The sequence below is a fragment of the Phaseolus vulgaris genome, chromosome 8, assembly GCF_000499845.2.
Source record: "Phaseolus vulgaris cultivar G19833 chromosome 8, P. vulgaris v2.0, whole genome shotgun sequence".
Classification (NCBI taxonomy): domain Eukaryota; kingdom Viridiplantae; phylum Streptophyta; class Magnoliopsida; order Fabales; family Fabaceae; genus Phaseolus; species Phaseolus vulgaris.
This window is the reverse complement of record NC_023752.2, coordinates 22,012,017-22,027,213: the sequence shown is the minus strand read 5'-3', so window position 1 is coordinate 22,027,213 and position 15,197 is coordinate 22,012,017. Positions and strand designations below refer to the sequence as shown.

The window sequence follows — 15,197 nt, the reverse complement described above, 5'->3', positions numbered from 1 at the left end:
TGACATGATCCCTTATAAAGTGATGATGAATCTCTATGTGCTTAGTTCTAGAGTACTGAATCTGATTTTTTGTGAGATTTATAGCACTTGTATTGTCACACAACAAAGGAACCTTGCTAACTTTCAACCCAAAATCTTCTAGTTGTTGTTTAATCCAAATGGTCTGTGCATAACAACTTCCAGCAACAATGTATTCAATTTCAGCAGTTGAAAGGGCTACATAGGCTTCCTTTTTGTTGTGCCAAGATATGAGACTCGAGTCAAGAAGATGACAAGTCCCACATGTGCTATTTCTATCCAATTTGCATCCTGCATAAGCAGAATCAGAGTATCAAACAAAATGTATAGGAGAATGAGAAGGATACCATAACCCAACTGATTTTGTCCCCTTTAGATACTTCAGTATTCTTTTGGTAGCTTTAAAATGAGATTCCTTTAGACTAGATTGATATCGTACACAAAGAAAAAATGCAAGCATGATATCCGACCTACTTGAAGTGAGATAAAGCAAGGATCCAATTAATCCCCTGTATTTGGTTTGATCCACTGCTGTTCCAGCCAAATCAACATCCATGTAACAACTTGTGGACATTGGTGTGGATGCTTCTTTGTAGTTTTCCATCTCAAATTTCTTGAGAATCTCCTTGCAATACTTGGTTTGGCTAAGGAAGATACCACTTTGATTGCTTAACCTGCAAACCCAAGAAGAATGATAATTCCCCCATCATGGACATTTCAAACTCCCCCTGCATTACTGCCACAAATTCTTCACAAAGACAATCAATAATGGCACTAAATATGATATCATCCACATATATTTGAACTAAGATGATAACAGATTTTGACTTCTTAATAAAAAGAGTCTTATCATACAACTGCCTAGGAGCTTGTTTGGGCCCATACAAGGTCTTTTTCAGCTTGTAAACATGATTAGGTTGTTGATGATCCCCAAAGTCGGGTGGTTGAGAAACATACACCTCCTCATTGATGAACCTATTTAAGAAGGCACTCTTCACATCCATTTGAAATAACTTGAAGTCACTCATGCAAGAAAAGGCAAGCAACAGTCTCTCAACTTCCAATCTGGCCACTGGTGCGAAGGTTTCATCATAGTTTATGCGTTCCTCTTGGTTGTAGCCTTTGGAAACCAACCTAGTCTTATTCCTTGTTATCACCCTTGTTTCGTCAAGTTTATTTTTGTATATACACTTGGTTCCAATCACATTCATGCTGTCAGATTGAGGAACTAGAGTCCACACTTCATTTCTGATGAATTGGTTTAACTCATCTTGCATGGCACCAATCGAACTTTCATCCTTTAATGCTTCACCTATAGATTTTGGTTCAATTTTGAGAAAAAAATGCCATATGTTTACAAAAATTAGACACAAAGGTTCTAGTAGAAACTTTCTTTTGAATTTGTCCAATGATATTTTCCACTAAAAGATCCCTAAGAATCCTCCATTCTCTAAGAAGATCACTTTGTTGAAGAATTTCAACCGGTTGATTCGCATATTCAATCGGTTGTTTTTCTGAGCAGGATTTCAGCTTCTCAATAAAGATGTTTTGCTCATCATCTTCTGCAAAATTCTTCCTGGATTCCTGTGCTACAGATTAGACTCATAAAAAACAACATGTATAGATTCTTCTACAGTCATAAGCCTTTTATTATATACCCTATAAACATGGCTAGATAAAGAATAACCAAAAAATATACCAACTTCCGCTTTCTCATCAAACTTTCCAAGATTTTCTTTACCATTGTTCAGAACATAGCACTTGCATCCAAACACCTTCAGATGTCCAATATTGGGTTTCATTCCATTGAACAATTCATGTGGAGTCTTTTTCAAGATTGGTCTTATGAGAACCCTATTCATCACATAACATGCAGTGCTGACAGCATCTGCCCAAAAGTAGTTTGGCAAGGAAGATTCACTCAACATGGTTCTTGCAAGCTCTTCAAGAGACTTGTTCTTCCTTTCCACAACTCCATTCTACTGAGGAGTTCTAGGAGTAGAGAAATTATGGAAGATTCCAAGCTTTTCACAGAATGAACTGAACTTTTCATTTTTAAATTCCCCACCATAATCACTACGGATATCACAAATGGTGCTACAGCAGGTCTTTTACAACCTCTTAGCAAGCTTTTTGAAGGTAGCAAAAGCATCACTCTTTGATTCTAGAAACAGTGTCCAGGTGAACCTAGAAAAGTCATCAACAATAACAAAAGCATAATAATTCCCACAAAGACTCATAGTTCTTGAAGGACCAAATAAATCAATGTGGAGCAACTCAAGGGGTTTTGAATTGGAAACCACATTTTTCAGCTTAAAAGAATGCTTAATTTGTTTTCCCCTTTTGACAAGCTTAACATATATGGTCTTTCTCAAACTTGAGCTTTGGTAATCCTATCACAAGATCTTTGGATATAAGCTTATTCAAATGATGCATGTGAATATGAGCTATTCTTCTATGCCATAACCATGATTCCCCAGGTTTGGTTAGAAGACAACCAATGGATGTAGGATGTGAGATGTCAAGAAGATCAACGTTGTTGATGTTAAGAATATATGTCCTTAAACGAGAGGGGGGGGGGTGAATTGTTTAAGGGGGATTTTCACAAACTTTGAAGGTATAATGAAAATCAATGCTGAATGACAGAGAAAGAAATCAAAGAAACAAAGAACCAAAACTGTTTCAAGATGATGTCAGAAAAACAATCGGTTGTTTCTTCGAAACAATTGGTTGTTTTTATCAGCAGTTTATAAAAACAACTTAAAAACAGAATTTAAAGAGTTAAGGGTAAGAGATAAGCACGCAAGCAATTTATACTGGTTCACTCTTACACCAAGAGCTACATCCAGTCCCCAAAAACCACTAGGTATTCCACTATGCAATCAAAACCATATTACAAACACCACACACCAAAGTAGTGACCTTGAACCCCTCAAGAAACACACTACCTTTGGCAAACCACACCAAGAATGTTGATCTTGAACCCCTCAAGAACACACAACACTCCTTGGCAACACAACTACAGAAATACAGTAATCAAGGAAGAAGGGAATAGAATACACCTGGGTATTACAAAGCTTAAAGATAAGAATTACAACCCAATCCTATTCCACACACTTAAGAATGATCCAAAGCTCTTTCAAATCTTGGAAAAATTGTTTTGATAAAATCTTTCTGTTACTTCAAGATTAGGAGCGTAAAACCACCTTTATATAGACCAACCAAGTGGTCAAAAGCATTTAATAAAGGAGCCAAGTTAGTTAGGATCATTTAAAACATATTAAAACCGCTTAACAAAATTTTGTTAAGGTTTTCAAGAAAACAATCGGTTGTTTTGTCGAAACAATCGATTGTTTTGGTTTGACAGCAAAGTCAACCATGTTTTTCAAAAACAGCTAAGGTAAAACAACCTGTTGTTAGGTAAAACAACCTGTTGAATTTTTGACAGCTTTTTAGAAAACACATCTTTTCAAAAGGTTAAAGATTCAAATGAACTTGGATCATCTTAAGAAGTGAATTAACAAGTTTCAAACAACTAGACAACACACACACCCAGCAGCAAGGTCTTCAAGCTTTTCTCTTGGATTTGGAGACATCAAAGCATCTTGTTCAACAGTTGACCCTTTTACCAATCAACCATACTTCTTGTAAATTTGGTAGACATATCTCACAAGTGCTATATTTGAAGGTTACTTGATAACCTTACCACACAACTGACTAATGTTGAGTAGACTATGCTTCAACCCTTCTAGATATAGAACATCATGAATAAGGAAGTTGCTCTTGTCACTAATGGTGCCTCTCTCAAGAATCTTCCCTTTATTGTTGTCTCCATAGGTCACATGCCCTTCTTGCTTGAGGATTAGGTTGACAAATTTGGATTTCACCCCTGTCATATGCTTGGAGCACCCACTGTCCAAGTACCACATATGCTGATTTTCTATCAAGGGATCCTGCATAAGACAAAATCAAGTACAAAAATTTGGTCCCCTTACAAATTTGGGTCCATGAGCATTAATTGGCTCCTTTGAACCCTTAGGATTCTTGAGAATCCACTTCATAACCCCTTTAGGAACATAGAATTTCCTAATTTTACAGAACCTAACATAATGACCTCTTTTCATGCAGTAAAAACATGTAACAACCATTTGTTTCGATTTTTCAATCGGTTGTTTTTCTGTTATAGTGGAGTAAGGCTTTTAAATTCCAATTTTCTTAATCTGTGGATAGAAACTCAACCCAGATTTTCCAAAAACACAATTTTGAGATGCTAGAATAGTCTCAAAGTTTGATTTTCCTTATGAAAGCTTATCCACAGTGTTTACAAGGTAGTGAACCTTCTTTTCAAGACATTCACAGTTTTCACAAAAACTAGAGCTACACTTGCAAGAAGAGTTTTTATAAATCAATTCTAGATTTTCAAAATCATTTTTCGAATTTTCCAGGTCTTCTTCCAGTGCTTTAAATCTGTTTTCCAACCAATTATTTTAACTTTTCAATCGGTTGTTCAAGAGAGCCAAGCTATTAGCTTCCTCATGTGTTTCTTTGAAAGCTTCAAAAAGCTGGTTGTAATTTTCAATATTAACAGAGGAGCAGGAACTGATGGAGATCAAGATCAAGACATGGAGGCCAATCAACAAGATCAAGAAGAGGTAGAGGCACAAATGGAGGACGCCCATGGAGGTCAAAGCCCACCTCAAAGGCTTACAAGAAGCATGTTCAAAGCTTTAGGAGCTAGAGGACATTTATTTTCTCTTTTTGTAATTTCTTTAGTTGAAGGTGCTTAGAGGGAAACATTAGAAACCTCTTTTGTTATAACATCTTTTAGGTTTTAGTTAGGAGCTTTAGGAGGGGGGGTGTGTTAGTAGATAGGTGTAGAAGTAGAAAAGGAGGTGCCAAAGTGAAGGAAGAGGTCACACCTTCCTCATGCATGGTTTTAGGCGCCAGTTCTAAATAGGTTTAGGAGGGAATTTTGAATTCTCTTAGCTTTGTTTTTCAGCACCTTAGGCTATAAATAGAGGTGCTCCCTTTGTAAAATTCATATTGGAATTTATCTAAAGAAACTATACTTAAAATTGGAGTGAGCATTGGAGAGCTTTTGAGCCTTCTTCTCTAGTCTTATCTTGAAGGATCCATGGTGTCCTCAAGTGGCGGCAGCACACTCATCTAGGAGCAACCACACTTCTAGTGGCGTGATCATTCATCACTCATCCATCTTCATGAGCAATTCTCTTCTCCTTCCTTTCTTCTTTGTTAATTCCATGTCTTAGCTTGTTCCTTGTTGTTTTTGGTTCGGCCCCTTTAAGTAAAAAATAAAGTTTTTGATCGGAATATGAATCAAACGGGGGATCCCTTAACTTTTTAGGGGTCCATGAAACGAATCGCACTTTAATTTGTGTAGCTTCGGTTCTTTTATGTTCCTTGCTGTTCTTCATCTTATTCTCTTCTTTTTCCAGCTTTTGTTCGGTTTAATTTACTTTCCAGCTTTCAAATTCAGTTTGCTTAGCTTTTGTGCCTTTTTGTTCGGTTCAATTTGACAATAATTGGATCTTCTATATGAGTTTGTGTTTTGGCACTAGTTTTGGTGAGTTCTTGTTCATAGAACCTTGATCCATTTCTATGATAAAGTGCCTAGCTCTTAACCAACTCAAGATGATTCCTAAGAATGTCAAGAATCATTCTAATTGTGCTAGTGGAATCACATCAGGAACTTACATTGCTTGTGTCGTTTTCACCCTTGGCCATTAGACACAAATTTGCTTCTTCATCTTCACTTGAAGAGCCACTTGATGATGATACATCATTGTCATACCAAACAATGTAGGCTTTTTTTTATTTGCCCTCTTTTCAAACTTTTTGTTGGACATTTTCTCCTTGCTTTCTTTACCAGGACATTCAACTTTTATGTGCCCCTACTCACCACTTCCAAAACATGTATATTTATTAGTATTGAAATCAGTAGGTTTCTTGCCAACATACTTATCATTGGTGTGATTTTGTTGTTGTTCTTCTTTAAGAACTTGTTGAATTTCTTTGACAACAAACTAAAATTCTCTTATTCAATGTCATCACTTGAATGTTGACAGTTTCTATTTCTAGCAACCTTCAATGCAATTGCCCTCACATGCTTGTCCTCATTCTCTTGAATGCTTAGCCTGTTCATCTCTAACTCGTGCTCTCTCAACTTTCCAAACAATGAAGCAGTGGTCATGGAGGTTAGATCCTTTGATTCAGATATGGCAGTAACCTTGGGCTGCCATGATCTATCAAGATACTTGAGAATTTTGATATTCAACTCTTCTTTATCAAATGTTTTCCCAAGACTCAAAAGATTATTTACAATGTGAGTAAACCATTTTTGCACTTCTACAATTGTTTCTCCCTTATGCATTCTGAACATCTCATATTCTTGTATGAGAGTGTGTTTTCTTGCCCTTTTCACATCATTGGTGCCTTCATGAGTCACTTCAAGAGTATCCCACATCTCCTTTGCTATTTCACATTAAGACACCCTGAAAAAATCGTTAGAACTTAGTGCAGATGTGATAATGTTCTTAGCAATACAATCATATTGTGCCTTTTTACTTCCTTGCTCAATCCATTTGGACCAAGGTTTTTCATAAATTTCTTCTTCATTTTCAATCATAGGGATAAAAGGACCATTTTTAATTGCATCCCAAGTACCTTTGTTAATTTATTCAACAAAGATTTCCATCCTTACCTTCCAGAATTGGTAATTTACACCACAAAACAGTGGTGACCTATTTATAGAATCACCTTCCCCAAAAGGTAGGTTATCAACCATATCCATAAGTGTTTGTATTTTAATATAAAATATTACTGAAATATGACACCTATAAGCTAGAGGCACCACTTTTGATGGAGAAGATAGTGGAAAAAATAGTGGAGAAAATCTCTCATACTTTGCATAAAATCCTTTCAAATATTTTTTTATGTTTTGATTTAAAAAAACAACTTAGACTTTTGCATATTTGACTCATTCACAAAGGTAGACACTTTCTTCAAATCATTTACTATAAAACATAAAATTAACAAAAATAATAGCTAAGGCCTAAATAAACTCAATTATATGAATCTTAATTAAAATAATAGATTTATTTATTATTATAGTCCAATAATTTATGAATAAAACTATAAAGTGTGAAAAAAATTATGCTCATCACTCCATACCAACAACATCATTATTCATGTCTCTATTTCATGTGACATGTCAAAATGTCTTTCACAAATACAACCATAATATTTAATATTTATGAAATTAATTAAATTTACCTAAAATTGTTTGATTTAAATCTAAATATGGATTATACAAGTTTAATATATAATATTTTGTAATTAAATAAATTATATATAAATTATTTGACTATAAAATGTAAGCATAAAGCATAATTAATAATTAATATTTTATATTCTAAATTTCTAAATTAACATTAATATTTTTGTAATTTGAACAACAAGGTACCAAAATCTAGCAAACTTGAAACCTTAATCTACATTAATGTATAATAATTTTACAATATTAACATAAATATATTTATTCTAAAATACAAATTTTTTGTCTTTTAACTGGTTTATGGCATTAACCTAATTTTGATTTGTAATTAATAAATTTTTTTAACCAATTTTTCATTCGTTCTCATCCATATAATAACACTAACAACATGCTCTTAACATAAACAAATAATACCACTATAAACTATTTTATCTCCTTCATTGTACATCGAATTCTAGACTCCTAATCCAGTTTCTACCTTAATGTAATCAATAACCATTCCATGAAAATAACTTCCAAACACTTTTAAAAAACTACATAAATGAAACACGCCCCATAATCGATTATGGGTGGGGAAAACCAATTTCCATTCTCACATAATCGGTTATGGATGACATGCATGCCTCAACTGCTGCAATATGAAGCCCACTTAACACATTTTAGCCATGAATCATGCTAAGGAAACACACCTAAGAGATGTTGTTTGGGGACTTACTGGTTGACGATATAAGCAATGAACCAACAAAACAACTATAGCACCACATATCAACTGTTAGATTTGATGGCTACAACAAGGGGGGGGGGGGGGGTGAATTGTTTTCAAACTGTTTTCACAAATACTTGGCTTAGAATAAAACTTTTTTCAATCAACTCAGAAAAACAATTCAGAAAGCTAATCAAATTACCAAACAGAGACAAAAGCATAAATTTAATCGGTTAAAATAGCGATTTAACTGGTTGTTTATGATAGTAGAAAATACAAACAGATATAGAGAGAAGGGATAAAGAGAATTACACACAAAGATTATACTGGTTCACTCTATCACAAAGCTACATCCAATCCTCAGTCAAACCACTGAGTTTTCACTATGCAATCAATCACAGATTACACAACCACCACACACAAAGAGGTGACTTTGAATCCCACAAAGCCTACTCACCCTCCTTGCACACAACAACCACCTCAAGCCAGAATCCCACTGACTTTACAGGATTTTACACAGTTATACAGAATGTTATATGAACAATTACAAGAACTTGAACAGGATTAGAAAACACCTGGTAAAACACAATACACCAGCACCCTATTAATCAATTCTTTGAAAGACAACAAAGCATAAGGCAATCTTGCTAAAACTTGGTTGAAACCTTTTCACAAACAGTTTTGTAATCTTTCAAATCAATCTCAGTTCAGAGTATCAAAAGTTTCTATTTCATCAATCTTTAAACGTTTGAATCAAAACCATATTTATACACCTTGAAATGTTAACATTAAAGCAAATCTAAACAATCAAATCAGTTAAAACAGATTTTCAAATATTTGTTACAAGCACATACATTTAATTGGTTAAAACTACGAATTAACTGGTTGAATGCTCTTGTCAGTTATAAAACAGTTTTAAAATCTTCTTTGCCAGCTAAGTTACAAACAACCGATTATCTTGACACTTTAATCGGTTATTTTTCCCTTTGCATGGAAAACACTTTAATCTTCAAAACTGATTGAAATGAGCTTTGCCTGAGATTCAAAACTAATCTTACAAAGATTCTAAACCCCAAACCAAAACCTAAACCTAAAACATCACCCAGCTTCAGGCTTCACTTGGATTTGACACATCAAAGCTTCCCATCTTCAACAATCTCCCCCAATTTGATGGAGATAGATCCCTGAGATGCTTTTAGGAATGTTCTTTGTTTAGAATTTGTTAAAACCTGCAAACACTGAACAAACACAGAATAAGACTAGTCCAAACAAATATGCACTATATATCAGATTTCAAAATAAGCAAAAACTGCATAAGAACAATCGGTTATAATACCAATTGAAATTCTGCTGAAAACCAAAATACAACAACAGAGAAGAACATTACAGCTCCAGTAGCCCTTCTCAACTCTTCTCCCCCTATTTATCTCATCAAATAGACAAAACAAAATAGAATATAACTAGGATAAAGCATGCATATCAAGAATTCCCAATCCATTTCGTATAGAGTAGAACCTATCCTTGGATAAAGGCTTGGTGAAGATATCAGCCAGTTGTCTTTCTGTGGAAACAAACTTGATCTCACAGTCTCCATTGAATATATGATCACGAATGAAATGGTGTCTTATTTCAATGTGCTTGGTCCTCGAGTGTTGAATATGATTCTTTGTCAAGTTAATGGCACTTGTATTGTCACATAGAATGGAACTTTACTCATCTTTACTCTAAAATCCTCAAGTTGTTGTTTGATCCATAGAATCTGCGCACAACAGCTACCAACTGCTATGTATTCAGCTTCAGTAGTGGATAAGGCTACACACGCTTGTTTCTTACTATGCCATGAAATGAGGCTAGAACCAAGCAAGTGGCATGTTCCACTCATACTCTTCCTATCTAATTTGCAACCTGCAAAATCCGAATCAGAATATCCTACTAAATGTATAGGAGAGAGAGAGGGATACCATAAGCCCATGGATATTGTGCCTTTCAGATATTTCAGGATCCTCTTTGCAGCCTTGAGATGTGATTCCTTGGGGCAAGACTGAAATCTAGCACATAGACACACAACAAACATGATGTCTGGCCGGCTTGAAGTTATATAAAGAAGTGAACCTATTAAACCCCTGTACATGGTTTGATTAACCTCTGGTCCAACTTCATCAGCTTCTAAGTAGCAGTTAGTTGACATTGGAGTTTTTGTTGCTTTGCAAGCTTCCATCTCGAACTTCTTAAGGATTTCTTTGCAATACTTTGATTGGCATATGAAGATTCCTTCTTTGGACTGCTTAACTTGTAGGCTGAGAAAGAATGAGAGTTCTCCCATCATTGACATTTCGAACTCCCCCTGCATAGCTTTGACAAAGTCCTCACAAAGTTTCACATTAGATGAGCCAAATACAATATCATCTACGTATATTTGTACCAAAATAATATCAGTTCCAGCCTTCTTAATAAACAAAGTCTTATCTACTTTACCTCTTTCATACTCATGAGATAAAAGAAAAAGACTTAGCCTCTCATACCATTGACATGGAGCTTGTTTGAGGCCATACAATGCCTTCTTGAGCTTGTACACACATTCTGGATGTTTTTGATCTTCAAAGCCAGGTGGTTGTGAAACATATGTCTCCTCATTCACGAACCCATTGAGAAATTCACTCTTCACATCCATATGAAACAATTTAAAACCACTCATACAAGCAAAAGCTAATAACAACCTTACCGCTTCCAACCTTGCAATAGGTGCGAAGGTTTCACCATAATCGATGCCTTTAACTTGATTGTATCCTTTGGCCACTAGTCTAGCTTTGTTTCTTGTAATGATGCCCGAGATATCAGATTTGTTTCTAAAAACCCACTTGGTACCTATCACATTCATTTGATTGGTTCTTGAAACAAGAGTCCAGACTTCATTCCTTACAAATTGATTTAACTCTTCTTGCATAACTGTTGTCCGGAATTCATCCTTCAAAGCTTCACACACTAATTGAGGTTTAATCTTTGAAACAAATGCAGAGTGATTGCAGAACTCTGCTACATGCCTACTTTTTGAAACTCCTCTGTCGATTTTGTTGAATCAAGTGTGTTCAAGCTTTGAAGAATCCAAATCCTTTGAGTTTGATGGAAGGCTGGATGTGCTTGTTGTTGCTGAGATGCTTTAGAATACGATCTGGGGTAGATTAATTGTGTAAATCCACTCTTGATTGAATCCAAAGCTTAAGTATTTTCAAACCTTTTGAATTGAAAGTGTTTTCAAACTAAGTGAAAAACAACCTGTTGTTTTGTCGAAACAACCGATTGTTTTACTCTTAAGTGTTTTGAGAAAGGTTGAAAACTGTTTTTTGTGGTTGACTTGTTGTCAAACCAAAAAAACTGATTGATTCGCACATTCAATCGATTGTTTGTTTTCAAATCATAACAGAAAACTGTTTTAAGTGTTGACTAAGCTTTGAATGATTTTGTAACAGAATGCGCTCCTGTTTTAAATGCTTTGACCAGTCTTTGAAAGCTATAAAGAGTTTGTTCATCTTTTGTAACAAACAAGAACTGGGATTTAATCATAGAAAAACAGATTTGAGTTTTTCACTGATTTTGCTTTCAAGAGTTAAATATTGCTTTGATAAAGAGAGAGTGGAATAGGATTTCATTTGTATTGATTTCAGATCATTTCTGTAACAAGTGTAATCCTTCTGTACTTTGTGTAAACTCTGGTGTGATAGGCCAAAAAGTGTTGTGTGCTCTTGAGGTTGTCAAGATCAACATTCTAGGTGGTGTATGTGCTGAGCCAAAGGAAGTGTGTGTCTTGAGGGGATCAAGGTCACTTCTTTGGTGGTGTGTGTAAGTAATCTAGGTTTGGTTACTTAGTGGATTTCCTAGTGGTTTCTGGGAAGACTAGATGTAGCTCTTGGTTTAAGAGTGAACCAGTAAAAACTGTGTGTGCAATCTCTCTCTCCCTTAAACTCTTTAATTTCAGTTTGTATATTTTTAACTGGTATAAACAACCGATTGTTTCTACGAAACAACTGATTGTTTTCTGGTGCTGTGTTAAATTGCTTTGTGTTTTTGGCAAACTAAATTCTAAATCAATTTTTCTCAAAGGAATTTCATTCTAGACTAAAAAGTTTGAGAAAACCCTCTTTAAACCATTCACCCTCCCTCTAGTTTAAAGCCATACATTCTAACAATTGGCATCAAGAGCTTGGTTCTTGAAATTTATTCAAGTGTGATCCTAAAACCATTTTTATATGGCTGATAGATTACACTTTGGGGAGGGTGCTTCAATCAACAAACCACCTCTGTTTTGTAGTTTGAACTACCAATTTTGGAAAGTCATAATGAAAATCTTTGTTGAATCTCTTGACAAAGGAATTTGGGATGAAATTGAAAATGGCCCATTTGTTCCAAAATTTGAAAAAGATGGATCTTCCATTGAAAAACCTTGGTCTCAATGGACTGATTCTAAAAGCAAGAATGCCAAATTTGATTTCATTGCTAAAAACATCATAACTTCTGCCTTGAATTCAGATGAATTTTTCAGGGTCTCTCAATGCAAATCAGCAAAGAAGATGTGGGACACCTTGGAGGTAACTCATGAAGGTACCAATGAGGTGAAAAGAGCCAGAAAGCATACTCTAATCCAAGAGTATGAAATGTTTAGAATGCTCAAGGGTGAGACTATTGCTGAACTTCAAAAGAGGTTCACTCACATCATCAACCACCTCATGAGCCTTGAGAAAACCTTTGAAAAAGAAGAGCTAAACATCAAGATCCTTAAATGTCTTGATAGATCTTGGCAACCTAAGGTAACTGCTATATCTGAATCAAAAGATCTAACATCATTAAGTATGACTTCTTTGTTTGTCAAGCTTAGGGAACATGAGTTGGAGATGAATAGACTCAATGTTCAAGAAAGTGAAGACAAGCATGTGAGAAGCATTGTTTTAAAAGCTGTCAAGCACAAAAGCAAGCAAGAATTCAGTGATGAAAGTGATGAAGAGAACCTTAGTTTGCTATCTAGAAAGTTTAGCAGATTCTTGAAAAGAAACCGCAACAAAGACATCAACAAAGAAAGGTGTGGAAACAAAAAATCCAATGATTTTAATTCCAATAACTATACTTGTTTTGGTCATTTTCCATTATGTCTTTGCTAGTTCATAATTCTGTTTATCATTCCTATTAGGATTCATCTGTTTTTCTGAAAACGTGCTTACTGTTTTTCTTTATTGCAATTGATTTACTCACTGGAAAATTATGAAATTCTGGATTTGTGTTATTCAAAGTGTTATAAAAGCATAGAAAAAAGAAGTACTCAAAAATTCAAAGTACAAAAAAAATGATAAATAAAATACAAAAAGTGTACAATTCTGCCGAAAAAAATACGGTAATCTGGCAGCGATTTTGAAAACTTTATCTCAATTAATTGGCTTACTGTTTTTAAGTAATTCCAGTGCCATTCTTGAGTTAACATCTTGAAGTTTCTGTGGTTTAAATTTCATAATCCAGTTCGCTCTATATCATTCCAGTTAAATCAGTGAACATCAAGCACAGTTTGCATAAAAAATATTTTCCAGTAGCTTGTTTTTGTTTTCTTCATCTAATCTAGTGCTTTTCTTTAGGTATTCTTTTGTGTGCCTACTTTTTCATTGAGTTCTTTATTTTCTTGCTTGTCTTTCATTCATTAATCTTTGAGTTTGTCTTACATACAGTATTCCTTTTGCAATTACCTTTCTTTGCTTATACCTTTTCTTGTTTGTCATTCTTTCTTCTTTGGTTTTGTGGTGAAGTACTTTCAAGACTGTGTGCCTATGCTTTGACATTTTTCACTTGAGGATTACTAAGGCCTTAAGATAAGCTTGGTGCAGAGAGCATTCTTTCTTTGAGAGTGAATTTCAGTGACCACTTCACTTCGGTTTTTGGTTCCCATTTCTTTTAGCTAACTTTGTTTCCTAACCTTTGTTTGCTGTTTTGTGTTTGCTGTTTCTCTTTGATACAATGGCTCCATATTCTAGTGAGGAATCTTGCAAGAAGAATTCACCTTCTAAAGCTTCTCTTCGTGGTGAATTACAAGAAGCTCAACGCCATATTAGAATATTGGAGGAAAGGTTGCAAAAAATGGACATGCAACAAGCTGGACCTTCTCATGCTCACCATGCAGCGCACCATTCACATAGACATTCATATAGGGGTTCATCCAATGCTTTTGGCCGTGAAGAAGTACGGAGAAGAAGGGAGCCAACTCATTCCTTTCATGGCTATGATCCTAGAGGGAGAGACCACCATGACAATGGCTATTACCGAGAGGCTAAAGCTAGACTTCCTTTGGTCAAGCTTCCAAGGTTCAATGGAGATAGTGATCCTAACATCTATCTAGATTGGGAGGCCAAGTGTGAGCAGATTTTTGACCTACATGGGGTCCAAGATGAGCATAATTATAAGTTAGCTACTTTAGAATTTTGTGATTATGCCATGCAATGGTGGCATGGACTTGTAAAGGACATTATGTTTCACAAGGGTCCTCCCGTGGACTCTTGGAACTCTCTTAAGTTTCAAATGCGCGCTAGATTTGTACCGCCCCACTTTAAGAAAGACCTTATGTTGAAACTCCAACGGTTTCAACAAGGCACGCTAAGTGTGGAAGCTTATTATAAAGAATTAGAAACGCTTTTATGTAAGTTAGAAATACGTGAGGACGACGAAGCTTTGATTGCTAGGTTTGTTAGTGGGCTAAGGAAGGAAATCCAAGATATTGTGGAATTACAAGAGTATTCATCATTTGGGTCTTTAATTCATCTAGCAATGAAGGTGGAAGCCCAACTTGCTAAGAAAAACTCTTTTAAAAACTCCCCAAATGATGGTTACTACTCCAAATCTTGGACAAACAAAAAGTCTTTTTCAAAATTTCCTTCCCAAGATTCTTCTTTCAAACCCAAGGAATCTAAGTCATATACTTTTAGGCCTAAATCCCCAACAAAAACGTCTAATAAAAAATGCTTTAAATGTTTAGGATATGGTCACATAACTGCAAATTGCCCTTCTAAACGAAATATGTATATGCATGATGGCATTGTAGTTAGTGAGCATGATTCCGACTCACCTAGGCATTCTTCACCTTCTAAACCATCCAGTGAAAATGAGAGTGTAAGTCCTTGTGAAGGTGACTTGTTGATGATAAGGCGTATGTTG

The 15,197-nt window shown here is 35.2% G+C and overlaps 1 protein-coding gene across 1 annotated transcript; it reads right to left on the bottom strand.

The window, feature by feature from the left end:
• Positions 1-2,129: 2,129 nt before the first annotated feature.
• On the bottom strand, positions 2,130-6,502 carry LOC137824750 (uncharacterized). Its single transcript, XM_068630425.1, has 4 exons — positions 6,122-6,502; positions 3,725-3,971; positions 3,571-3,640; positions 2,130-2,205 (listed from the first exon to the last, which is right to left on the bottom strand). The coding sequence occupies exons 1-4, from the start codon at positions 6,500-6,502 to the stop codon at positions 2,130-2,132; spliced, it is 774 nt and encodes a 257-aa protein (XP_068486526.1).
• Positions 6,503-15,197: the final 8,695 nt, after the last annotated feature.